The following is a 13,619-nucleotide window of genomic DNA, read 5'->3' on the forward strand; positions in this document are numbered from 1 at the left end:
TTCAACATATGCAAAACCATAAATGTAATACACCATATTTACAGAAAGATAAAAATCATATCATTTCAATCAATGCAGAGAAAGCATTTGACAAAATACAACATGCCTTTATGATCAAGACTCTCAGTAAAATTAGCACAGAATGATCTTTTTTCAGCATAATAAAAACTATTTATAAAAAATGTACAGCTAACATTATACTGAATGGGGCTCAGTTTTTCCACTAAAATGGGTACAAGACAAGGCTGCCCACTTTCTCTGCTCCTATTCAGTGTAGTACTGGAAGTTCTAGGCAATGCAATTAGAAAAGAGGAGGAAATAAAAGGCGTTCCAATAGAGAAAGAAGAGCTGAAATTATCTCTGTTTGCAGATGACATGATTGTATACATAGAAGACCCAATAGTATCTGTGAAAAAACTTCTCAAAATAATAAATGCATACAGTAAAGTGGCAGGATACAAAATTAACTTACAAATCTATAGCATTTCTATATACAAACAAGCAGACAGAGAGACAGAATTGAAGAACGTAATTCCGTTTACCATAGCCACAAGAGGTATAAAATACTTAGGAATAAAATTAACCAAGAAAGCCAAAGACCTCTACCAGGAAAACTATGAAAAGTTTAAAAAGAAAATTGAAAAAGACACTAAAAAGTGGAAGGACATCCCATGTTCCTGGATTGGCAGAATCAATATAATAAAAATGGCAATCCCACCCAAATTAATCTACATGTTTAATGTGATCTTGATAAAATTACAAGAGACATTTTTCACAGATCTAGAAAAAACAATCAGACAATTTGTCTGGTACCATAAAAAGCCCATTTTGCTAAAGCCATCCTGCTCAAGAAGACTGGAGTAGGTGGCATCTCACTTCCTGACTCCAAAATATATTACAAAGCTGTGATCATAAAAACAGCATGGTATTGGCACAAAAATAGACATGAGGACCAATGGAACAGAGTAGAAACTCCAGAAATAAACCCCCAAACATACAGCCAATTAATCTTTGACAAAGGGTACTAGTCAATCCAGTGGGAAAAGGGAAAACTCTTTAGCAAATGGTGTTGGCAAAACTGAGTATCCACCTGCAGGAAGATGAATCTGAACCCCTATCTGTTACCATTAACAAAAATCAACTCAAAGTGGATCAAAGATCTAAATCTAAGACTGCAAACTATAAAGCTACTGGTAGAAAACACTGGGGAAACTCTGGGAGATATTGGGGTAGGCAAAGACTTCTTAAGCAAGACCTCCAAAGCACAGGCAATAATCCCCCAAATAGACAGGTGTGATTACATCAGATTAAGGAGTTTCTGCACTGCAAAGGACACAACCTAGTGTGAGTCACAACCCTCGGAATGGGAGAGAATTTTTGTTAACTATGCCTCAGATAAGGGACTGATAACCAGAATACACAGGGAACTCAAGTAGCTTACCTGGAAGAAAATGATTAACCCAGTTAAAAGATGGGAAAGTGAGCTGAATAAACAATTCTCTAAGGAAGACATATGAACAGCCAAAAAGCATAGGAAAAAATGCTCAACATTCCTCATCATATGGGAGATGCAGATCAAAACCACAATGAGATATCACCTAACCCCTGTCAGAATGGCAAGGATTAAAAAAAAACCAAATAATGGTAAGTGCTGGAGCAGATGTGGTGAAAGAACACTCCTACACTGTTGGTGGGAATGTAAATTGGTCCAGCCATTGTGGAGAACTCAAAGACCTTCAAATAGAACTACCATATGATCCACCAATTCCACTCCTGGGTATCTAACCAAAGGACAGGAGAGCACTTAGTTGGAAAAGCGCTTACACATCTATATTCACTGCAGCCTTATTCATGATTGCTAAGATATGGAACCAACCCAAATGTCTACAAACAGATGAATGGATTGAAAAATTGTGGCACATATACTCCATGAAATACTATTCAGTCATAAAAAACAAGGCCCTGGAATTTGATAGAAAGTGAACAAATATGAAAGATTTGTCGCTGAGTGAAGCAAGTCAGGCTATGGAAGAGAGACACTGTTATGTCTCCACTTAATATATACTAACTGTCCGTGCTCCATGGTAGAGATGGAAAGACTGGAGAACATAAAAGTATTAAAAATTGTAATAGACACTAGAGACGAAGTGGAAATAGAGTGTGAGAGGGGAAGAGCAAAGGAAATTTGGGGAGAAAATGAAGAGGTAAGACATTTGCGGGACACAAAGTTTATTATCTGTTAACGAGGATGTGCATGGTGGTCTCAACTGGGCTGGACTGGGTAAAGTCTCTTCACAATCTAAATGATGTATAGTGATTTAATGTATAAATAATAATACAAAAGTACAAAAAAAAATTAAATTCCAAGAGCAGTTCAGGACACCTCTCAAAATCTGCCGCTGTGTGCCTTCAGGGAGCCAATTCCAGCACGCTATTGACTCCTGCTGTGCCCAGCACACAGGGAATTTCTACATATCCTCCTCCACACTGAGGACTTTCATGAAAGAAGAGAGGCTGGTGACATACACTTCCTGAGTGAAGAGTGTCTGTCCCAGGGTGTGGCACAGTTAAAGGGGAGTTTAGGATTAAATAGAAGCAGTGTTTCTTAATCGGGGTATAAGGCTCCTTGGGACCAGCAGTTAGTGTAATGGCTATGTTGCTGGACTTCCATATAGTCAATCACGGTTCGAGTCCCAGACCCAGTGGCTTAAACTCACGCTGGGCGCATGTATGTGTGTGCCCAAGATCCGTAGAGGAGAAAGGAGGAGAAGGGATTGCGGTGTGGCCATCCCCGCTGGGGAGGGTGGGGGTTGACTTCTCGGTTTCTGTCTCTCTTTCTGGTGAGTGCACTCGCCCTACAGCAAAAACCTCTCAAAAAAAAAGGCTCCTCTACAAGAACGTCTGAATGTTGAGTTTCCGGTAAGATTTTTCAGGGACAGACTCTCACTATGTTGCCTGTGCTGGCCTTGCCTCTCCAGTAGTGGGAATTGACGACAGATGAATGCCACTGTGTTGGGCTTTTAGAGTAGACTGGTTCTTGGATCTGAGTCTCCCATGTGGCCTCAGCCTGCCAAGCAGCAGTGTCAACCAGTGTGTGTCCCCTCAATGGACCCAGTTTCTTTTCTCTCTCTCTCTCTCTCTTTTTTTTTTGTTTTTTTGGAGTTTTTTTGCCATAGGGCATGTACACTTGTTGGAGAGAGACAAAGATAGTGAGAGGGAAAGTGAGAAATCACCCTCCAGGGGGAATTGCCACACAGCAATTGCTTCTCCTCTATTCTCCTCCTGGATTTTGGGCACATTGGCACACATCCTCAGCTTCATTTTCAAGCCACCAGGTCTGTGACTCAAACTGCAGTCAGCCATGTGGGAGTCCAGTGGCATGACCACTAAACCATCTCCTGGCCCCATGAGTTTCCATTTTGAAGACTTTTCAAAAAAATGCTTGGGGCCAGCAGGCAGCATGGTGGTTAAGGGAGGGCACTGGACTCCCACATGGCTGATCATGGTTCAAATCCTAGAGCTGGCGGCTTGCTTTCTCACCTTCCCCCTGCCCCATCTCTCTCACTCTGTCCCTCTCTGGTCAAATTAAAATAAATAAAATAATCCTTTAAAACAAATACTAAAAATCATTGAGCTGCATACTTTATTTATTTATTTATTTTTGAGAGAGATCTTTGCTATAGGGCATGTGTGCTGACCAGACAGACAGACAGTGACAGAGACACAGAAAGTGAGAAATCATCCCCTAGGGGGAATGGCCACACCACAATCCCTTCTCCTCCATTCTCCTTTCAAGACCTTGGACACACATGCACAGGTACCTGGAATGAGTTTTAAGCCACCAGATTTGAGACTCGAACTGTGGTCAACTATGTGGGAATCCAGCAACGTAACTATTACACCATCTGCTTGGTCCTGAGCTATATGCTTTTTTTTTTTTTTTGGAGAGTTTTTTGCTATAGGGCACGTGCACTCGCTGGAAAGACAGAAAGACAGAAAGCGAGAAATCACTCCCCCCAGTGGGGATGGCCATGCTGCAATCCCTTCTCCTACATTCTCCTCTCAAGATCTTGGGCATGCATGCACACGTACCCAGAGTGAGTTTAAGCCACTGGGTCTGGGACTTGAACTGCGGTGGACTACATGAGAGTCCAGTGACACAGCCATTACACCAACTGCTGGTCCTTGTATACTTTAAATGGATGAATTCTGTGATATGTGAATTATACTTCAATAATATTTTTAAAACAATAGATCAAAAGATCAATAATTAGGCCATAAAGCTGTTCAGTGAGGACAAAACCAGATCCCAAAGTATAGGTTAAAATGGTAATTAGAGAAGAGGAAGGAGGATACGTCTCTGAAGTAAGGAAATATGATAGAAAGGTAACAAAACAGTGGTATGTGAAGTAAAAATTTGGGGCCTTGGGGCCAGCAGGTGGCATGATGGTTAAGGCAGCTAGACTTCCACATGGCCAACAGAGGTCTGAGGCCCAGACCAGAAAGCTTGAAAATCACACCAGTCATGTGTGAGTGTGTGCCGAAAATTCCAAGAGGAGAATGGAGTAGAAGAGATTGTGGTATGGCCATCTCCACAGGGGGCAATTTCTCACTTTCCCTCTCTCTGGTGAGTACATGTGCCCTATGGCAAAAAACAAACAAACAAACAAACAAAATAGGCCTTGTGCTGAAACATTCTTACTTTCTCCCCCAGATTTTAGACATTTTAGGGAGCTTTCCTTCCTACCAATATCTCAGACATGTTGTCTTCTCATTGTCTGCTAGTATTGGCTAGTCGCCTGTCATGGCTTCTTCCAGTGATTCATCATCACTCACCTGGACACCATTCTTTTGTTTCCTTCCTCTTAACCATCCAAGGTTCTTTCCCCTGCTCCAATAAGAAGATCACATATGGCTTAAAATCAGAAAGTCCTGTGAAAGAAAAAAGGGACAAGGTTACAGGGCAAGTAGGTGGCATAGTAGATGAGGCACTAGACCCCCTATCGTTAACTGCAGCTCGAGAATTGGACCTGGGGGCTTGCTTTCTCTCTCTCTGTTGAATGCACATATCTTACAGCAAATTAGAAAATAATAATAATAAATAAAATAAAATAATTATTTTTAAAAATGGGGGACAAGATTATGTGGTAAGTGTCAGAATCATTGATAGAATTAGTCCATGAGTATCAAAAAAAGAAGAGTAATTAGATTAAGGGTCAGAAAGAGTGAAGGTCAGAGATAGAGATGTCCAAAGAAGCAGTCCATTCCTAACTTCACAAAGCAGAAACTATTTTTTTTAAAATGTCTGTTATAAGGCATGTGCATTTGCCATAGGAAGACAGAGACAAAGAGAATGTGAGTAAGTACCCCCTAGAGGGGATGGCCACATCTGCAATCTCTCCTCCTCTTTTCTCTTTTCAGAATTTTGGGCACACATGCACATATCCACTGGGTCTAGGACTCAAACTGTGCAGTTGGTCATGTGGGATCCAGTCACCTTAACTACCATGCCATGGGGTGGCCCAGGGAAAGACCATTCTTTGGTGAACAAGAATCATTAATTCAGATACTTGAAAAACACTCACAAAAAATTCACAGCAAATAATATAACAATTCCAAAAGGCCAGTCTGAATTTGGGGGAACAGATAAATTTACCCAGTGAGATTAGGTGGCTATAATTCTCCAACATCACGTCTCGATATAAATCCTTCTGAGCAGAGTGCAAGCATTCCCATTCCTTTTGAGAGAAGTAAATGACCACATCTTTGAACTTCAAGCTCTGAAACCACAAATAAATACAATACTTGTGAAATTTATTGCAAAAATCTTTAAGACAATATAAAAGAAAATGGAGAAAGCAATTCAGTAGGTATGTCTAATGAGAAAACCAGCTGTGTTGGGCCCTTTCACATGGATGGAATAGTGTGGAAACAAGAATGATCGAGCCAACTGCCCAGAAATTTCCTGAACATACCTGATCCTGCAGGAGTAACCTCTTGGCACTTCCATTATCCACTCAGGTCTGGAAAAAAACCTAAGTCCTGAAACCAAAACTTCTTCCCACAAATACCCTATCCAGAATCACCAGTATAGAGTCAGACAACAACAGATCAGCAAGTCCCAAGCAGCCTCGATAGAGCTCAGCTTCCTAGACACACATGGCAATGGCTTTCTGTGAAACCAGTTCCCAGACTCCTTGTAGTCAGCACACTGTGGTTCCCAACCAAGATCACTCATGGTTTTCCTGTCTAACACTTCCTCCTGACACTACCCCCAGCCTTATAGCTGATAGTATAGTGTTCAATACATTTCAACTACAATTACTGTGCTTTAAGCACTTTTAAGTTCTTGGTATCTTATATGTATTATTCTTCTACTGAAGCCCATGACTCCTCATTCAAAGAAAACTTTACTTAAATTTGTGGTTGCCAGTGGCACTATTGGGTTTATCTGTTTTGTTCATGCGTTTGTTTGTTTTAGTTTTTTTTGCTCTAAGGCATGTGTGGTCACTGGAGAGAGATAGAGAGGGGCAAAGTGAGAAACCACTCCCTGGGGGGAAGGAGGGGATGGCCACACCACAATCCCTTCTCTATTCTCCTCATGAAATTTTGGACACATACACCTGGAGTGTTTTTCAAGCCATTGGGCCCAGGACTCGAACCATGAAGTCTGCCATGTGGGATCGAAGGTGTTGGCCACCATGCCATCTGCTGACATGGCACTGCTGGGTTTTGAAGTTAGACATTTCCAAGTCCAAAGCTGGTTGCCTTTTACTTCTGGCTTTTGAGGAAGCAGCTGAGGATTTCCTGATCTTTTGAAAAAACCCTCAGTTGGGCCCTGCACTTAGAGAAGCAAAAAAATGTTCATTTTGCTTTGTTTGTCACTGCAGACCACAGCAAAATATGAGAGAAATCAAAGGCCGAACAGAATGGGAAGAGAGAGCCAGCTGAACCAAGAGAATTCTTTGAACCAAAAATATCAATCAAAATTCCTGGGACCAGCAGTTAGCGTAATGGCTATGTTGCTGGACTCCCATGTAGTCGACCGCGGTTCGCGTCCCAAACCCGGTGGCTTAAACTCACACTGGGTGTGTGTGCGTGCGTGCCCAAGATCCCGAGAGGAGAATGGAGGAGAAGGGATTGCGGTGTGGCCATCCCCCTGGGGGGTGATTTCTTGCTTTCTATCTCTGTCTTTCTCTGTCTTTCTGATGAGCACACACGCCTTATAGCGAAAAAAACCTCTCTAAAAAAAAAAAATTTCCCATGACTCTGGCTCCATTTGAGTGCTAAAGACATATCTGACTTTGACTCACTACCTGTCCTTAAAAAGCTCATAGTCAGGGAGGAAAAGCAAAAGAAAATAGAGATAATCACAACTCCAGGCTCTGTGGAGGACTAGTTACCATGACCAAATCACCAGCTAAAACACAATGGATGGAATATTAAAAATATTTTGGTATGCAGTGAGTTGACAAAGAAGGGAAGTAATCACAGAGGAGTTAAACCTAAGTTAAAATTCTCGTTTGACTGAAAGGTCTGATTTGGTGCAAGACAGTTGAGTGAAGCCATAGGGCAAAAGTTCAAAGAACATGAAGGGGAAAGAAGCCATGACAAATGGCACTTCAGTGGATGTTGGGCAGATCTGGAGATAAGAGTTTGGGGCACCCCCAGGTTGCCAGTGTTAAGTAAATTTCCATCAGTGTTAAGTAAATTTCCATTATCATTACATTCCCTAAACCTTGTAAACCACATTATACAGAGGCAGATAGGAAAAAATGATCACAAAGCTGCTAAATGGCAGGAATCAAGTAAGATTTGGCTTTTTTTTTTTTTTTTTTTAACCACAGTGCATAGCCTCCCATTAATATGGGCAAAGGACAACAACTACTTTGAGCAGAAGAGGACATACATGGAGAAAAGGTCAGCTAAAGGCTGTAATGCAAAGATAGTGGAAGCTCCCTTCCCAAAGTGTACAGAAATGGGTGGGGGGAGTGAGAGTCAGCAGGTGGCATAGTGGTCCTCTTCTGATAATCTTAGGAATGTTCTGGTCTGGGTGAGAATCAGAAGACAAACTCAGTAAGTTCTTAAGAATCTTGGTCAAAGAGAAAGGAAGAAACAAATTAATCCAGAATAGAAACAATGTTTCTTTAGTTTTCTGAGTTTAAAGAATATTTGAGAATGGGAACCAGCAGTTAGCGTAATGGCTATGTCGTTGGACTCCCATGCATTCGACCGCGGTTCGTGTCCCGGACCCGGTAGCTTAAAACTCACGCCGGGCAACAAATTAATCCAGAATAGAAACAATGTTTCTTTAGTTTTCTGAGTTTAAAGAATATTTGAGAACTGACTAACCAAAATTAATGAAAAGTGTACCACATCCAGACACCTCTGAGAAAGAAAATCCAAATTTCACATCCTACCATACCATTTTTTTTTTTTTTAAGTTTTTACCATAGGGCACATGTGCTTACGCAGAAAGAAACAAGAGAGACAGTGAAAAAGAAACCTCCAATGGGGATGGCCAGACCATAATCCCTTCTTCTCCATTTTCCTCTTGGGATTTTAGGCAAGCACGCAACCCAAGCATCTGAAGAGATTTTTAAGCTACTGGATCTGGGACTCATACTGCAGTTGACCATGTAGGAGTTCAGCACCTTACTCACCATGCCACCGCTGGCCCCAAACCATACCATTCTTCCATCTTTCTTTTCTTTTTCAGAGGTTTTTGCCACAGGGTGCATACACTCGCCAGAGAGAGAAAAAGAGACAGTGACAAGGAAAGAGAAAAATCACCACCTGGGAGGGATCACCACGCCGCAATCCCTATTCCTCCATTCTCCTCCTGGGATCTTGGGCACTCACGCACCTTTCAAGTTAGAGTGTTTGAACAAAAGACAGAAATACTTCAGGAAAATATGAGTAAACTATTTTTTTAAAAATAATTGTTTATTTTCAATTTTATTTATTCATTCATTTATTTTAATTTGATCAGAGAGAGACACAGAGAGAAAAAGAGAATGAGAGAAAGCAAGCCACTAGGTCTAGGACTTGAACTGTGGTGGGACATGTGGGAGTGTCCAGCGTCTTAACCACCACGCCACCTGCTGGTCCCCATAATCTATCTATTTTTGTGGTAAAGAAGACCTCTCCATATATAAAGGGAAGAAAATTTAAGAAAAATGTTCATTTATTTTAATACGTTTTTAAAACTTTGACTCTAAGAATACACACAAAACAAATTAACACTGAAAAAATATCTGTAAAACAACTTACAACAGCAAAAGGAGATATGTTTCACATATAAACTATTGTTTAAAGCCAAAAAAAAGCAAACAAGACAAAAAAATCAGTAGGCAATTTCTCAATCCCAGCTCTACCATTTATTAATTGTATAAATATGAAGCAAGTTACTTAACAGACCTTGTCAACTTAGAATAATATCCTATTTCATCAAATCTGAAACATCATTGATTATAAAGCCACCATTACATCATACACCAGGAAAGAAAAAAAAAACCGCCATGAATGAAACAATGACTTGCCAGGAACTCGAAAATCTACCTGATTTCAGAAGACTGCAATGTGAAAATAAAGTGCACCAAAGATGTAATGAAATACTTTTCTCACTGGGGTGTTATGTGGATTAAACAATATCAGATATGTAAAGAACTTCAAACTACAAATGGTTCAAAGAAAGCACTCAACAGGTTAGTTGCTTCCATTAGTTGTATGATTCCGTTCTGAAATCACACACCACACACACACACACACAAATGGGCAAAGTAAATTAAAAATATTAATAGTGCCTCTTTGGGAGACCATGGGTGACTTAAATGTTCTTAATAACTTTCTCAAGTTTTGAAAAATTGTACAAGGTTTCTACATTATTTGAATCATTAGAAAGAAGGCACTTACAGTGGCTAGTAGGTGGCATAGTGGTTAAGGCACTAGACTCCCACATGGTTGACTAAGGTTCGAGTCCCAGACCTGACAGCTTGAAACTCAGACGGGGCATGTGTGTGTATCCAAAAAGGGACTGCAGCATGGCCATCTCCTTTCGGGGGGTGATTTCTCATTTTCTGTCTCTCTGTCACTTTGGCCAGTATATGTACCTTACAGCAAAAATTTCTCATTAAAAGAAAAATAAGACACTCAGGTTATTTCTATCTTGGGAAGGAAATACCTAGAATGAAGGGGACAGAGAGGTATTTTAGGCTACTAGAAATCTGTAAGCAAAAAGGCTACTGCATGTGATCCTGGAGGGAACAACAAAGAACTTAGTAAGACTTAAGAGAGTAACTTTATATTCTGTTCTTCAACTTCTTTGCCAAAATCACTGAGGTATGTTCACTGTCAAGATTGGTCTGAGAATGAACAAAATCCAAGAAAGCAGAAATTCTAGATCAGGTAAGACAATGTGTACAAAGCATACAGCCCCGGGGGGGGGGCTTAGGAAAATTGCTACATAAATGCAGTTTCCCATTCTCTTCTCCTTCAAATACTAACTAAATCTTTTGGATAGATTCCTGAGATCAGTGTCATGAAAAAGCTCTTTTCAAGGAAACAGTGGCAAATGTAACTTACCTGTGCCATGACTTTAGATGCCCAGCAATTCTCTCCACGTCTTCCGGGTTCTTAGAGAAAGAACAAGATAGAAAGGGGTTAAGAAACCATGACACACACGAGCCTGGAAGAGGCCAAGTCAAAACAAATTCCCTAACCCACACCAGAAATGACTGACCAGAATTCATGAAAAACGTACCACACTCAGACACCTCTGGGGGGAAATAAAACCAAAGAAGAGACCAAAGAAGCCTTCAATCCCATCACTTCTCACATCCTCACAAAGAACAGGATTCTCAGGGGCACAGACAAGAATCCTGGGAGACTCCCAGACAGCAGCGCTTCCTCCATAAGAGCCTAACATGGGATACACTCTCAGGCTCAGCATCTTACGACTCAGACCAGGTCTGCAACTCCAAGATGCAGTCTAGGTAATTCCATCTGTCAGGGTGCCACACTCCTGTCCTTTAGGCTGAGGGCACTTCCCTGGGCAGGGCCTAGATCCCTAGTAGCTTACAGGGTGAAAAAACAGGGAGAAGCGGAAATTGTAGGGGCTCCCTAACCCCATGGCCTAAACAGAACCCTCCCCCCCAACCCACCCCCCAGACAGTCCAGGCTGGAGACAAAAGGAAGGCAGCTGAGTCCATCCATTCTGGACTCTAAAGTTCAATGGGAGCTAAAAGGCGAACAAGCTACAGGGATTTCATAGGAAGACCCCACCCAGCACAGACCTAGAATGTACAAAGAGGGCGCCCACCCTCTCCACAAAGGCAGAGTCCGGGCCACAAGTCAATCACAGAAAATATACACACAAAGCCACGGAGTTCTGCTAAGTTAGAAGGGGCAACCACCACAGCCTCGCGGGCCCTGGTAATCGAGCACTTAACGCGGGGCTCAAAATCCACGTCCAGGAAGGACCACACAGACATTTGGCCCAGGCAAGAGGGCACCAACCAAGACCTCCAACCATCACCAGCCCGAGCTGCACCAGCCTTAAGCCATACCCACCCCAGCAGTTGCGGCTGATATCGACCTCTCTATAGCGCAAGAATCAGAGGACTCTATCCCGACCGCTGGGCCACGGTCCCCCACACCCTATCCAAGCGCATGGTCCGGATGTCCTTTATTGTTTAAGTGCAAGGATGCAGCCCCGACTCTCCCCTACAATTAAAACTCTATAGAGAGAACCCAGCTCCGCATCAGGACTCCTCACCGTCCACTTCTCTGGGTCCTAGCACTCAGGTCTGATCGTCTGTCCCAAACCGGTGAGCTAAGCCGCCCAGGACCACAGGACCCATTGCAGCCGAACTCCGCCAACTCACCACTGGCCCTCCAACTTCGGCGGGAAGTGGCTTGGATGGCGGAGCCCCCTGGGAAATGTAGTCTATAGGAGGGGGCTCCCAGGGCCGCGCAGCACAACTGTTCACCGGAGTCACATACCGTCCCAAGCCTTCACATCCCGTCCCAAGCCGTCAGCAGGACTGGCCTTCAGCCCAGTCCACATCGTCCAGCTGCGCCTGAGCATCCTCCTAGGCCATGGGCGAATCGACAGGCCAAGGCAGCAAAGGAACAGGAGAAGGCTGTGAGGCCAGGGACATGCCCGTGGGGCCTGGAGGCATCTGGGAAACGTAGTCCCGGCTGAGGCTCGTGGATGTGACCGAGGAGAACTCAAGGGGACGGTGTTGGGCTCTGAAAGGGGGAAGAGGGGAACTGTAAGGGTTTGCAGGGGATAGGTAAGTCTGGGTCCAGAGTGGAAATAATGCAGTATCAATGTAGTGTGCTGCATTTCATCATTTTAAAAAAGAATTGTTTAATTTTATTTATTATTTTAAAATTTTGACAAGAGAGAAAGTAAAATTGAGAAAACAAGTCGCCAGGTCCAGGACTTGAATGCGATCACACATGTGGGAGTCCAGCACTTCTAACACCACGCCACCTGCCGCCTCCCCACCCTTGACCAGCTACCCCACACCTCTGGAATGTCATTTTTTTTTTTTGGAGAGGTTTTCGTTATAGGGCAGGTGAGCTCGCCAGACAGACAGAGAGAGACAGACAGAAAGCGAGAAGTCACCCTCCAGGGGGGATGGTCACGCCGCAATCCCTTCTCCTCCATTCTCCTCTCAGGATCTTGGGCACGCATGCACACGTGCCTGGCGTGAGTTTTAAGCAAGCCACCGGGTCCGGGACGCGAACCGCGGTTGACTACATGGGAGTTCAGCTACATAGCCGTTATGCTAACTGCTGGTTCCCTGGAATGTCATTTTAAGATTAATTTGCACAAGGTCATTTATTAACAAATAAAAATAATTTAGGTGAGGGGCTGGTAGGTGGTGTGGTGGTTAAGACAGCAGGACTCTCATGTGGCAGACCATGGTTCAAGTCCCTGACCTGACAGCTTGCTTTCTTCACTTTGTCTCTCTCAAAAAATAAAATAATGACAATGAGTAAAATTAAGAAATTGTTTAAAGAATTACTTTATTTAACTTTATTTTTAAAAATTTGATCAAAGGACAGAATGAGAGAAAAAGAGAGAAAGTAAGAAAGCAAGCCATCAGGTCCAGGACTCAAACTGCAGTCTGCCATGTGGGAATCGGCACCCTTAACCACCATGCCACCTGCTGGTCCCCAAATTAAAGAATTCTTTTAAAAAATACTTTAGGTGAAAAATGTTGCTAAACTCTATATACCATGTAGTAGTTTTTTTCTTTTGTTTTGTTTTTTAGAGGTTTTTGCTTTAGGGTGTATGCACTAACCTCACTGGACAGCAAGAGAGTGAGAAGGAAAGTGAGAATTCATCCTCCAGGGAGGATAGTCATTCTGCAACCTCTTCTCTTCCAGGGTTCTTGAGCATGCACACACATGTGTCTGGTGTTAATTTAAGCCACTGGGTCTGGGAATTGAACTCAGTAGACTACATGGGAGTCCGACAACATAGCCGTTACACTAACTGCTGGTCCTGACAAGGGGGTTTTTAGTGAAGGGAATGGTATGGGGAGTGATAAGGAAAGGAAGTAGAGGTTGTATGACGGACATGTGAGGTCAATGCCAATTGTTTT

At 42.7% G+C, this 13,619-nt stretch overlaps 1 protein-coding gene across 2 annotated transcripts in view; it reads right to left on the reverse strand.

Annotated features, from left to right (window-relative positions):
* ZNF568 (zinc finger protein 568) overlaps positions 1–13,619 on the reverse strand; it is a 181,482-nt gene that overhangs the window by 36,889 nt on the left and 130,974 nt on the right. The window contains exons 1-4 of one of the 2 annotated variants that reach the window (XM_006164676.3): positions 11,777–11,898; positions 10,585–10,634; positions 5,657–5,780; positions 4,837–4,932 (exon numbers count right to left, since the gene is read on the reverse strand). In XM_006164676.3, the coding sequence (XP_006164738.1) occupies positions 4,837–4,932; positions 5,657–5,780; positions 10,585–10,593 (229 nt within the window). In that variant the 5' untranslated portion in view covers positions 10,594–10,634; positions 11,777–11,898. Of the gene's footprint in view, positions 1–4,836; positions 4,933–5,656; positions 5,781–10,584; positions 10,635–11,776; positions 11,899–13,619 lie in introns of those variants that run through there. The other variant, XM_006164675.3, reaches the window with a different exon arrangement.

This window comes from Tupaia chinensis, unplaced genomic scaffold (assembly GCF_000334495.1).
Source record: "Tupaia chinensis unplaced genomic scaffold, TupChi_1.0 Scaffold143654_1, whole genome shotgun sequence".
NCBI lineage: Eukaryota > Metazoa > Chordata > Mammalia > Scandentia > Tupaiidae > Tupaia > Tupaia belangeri.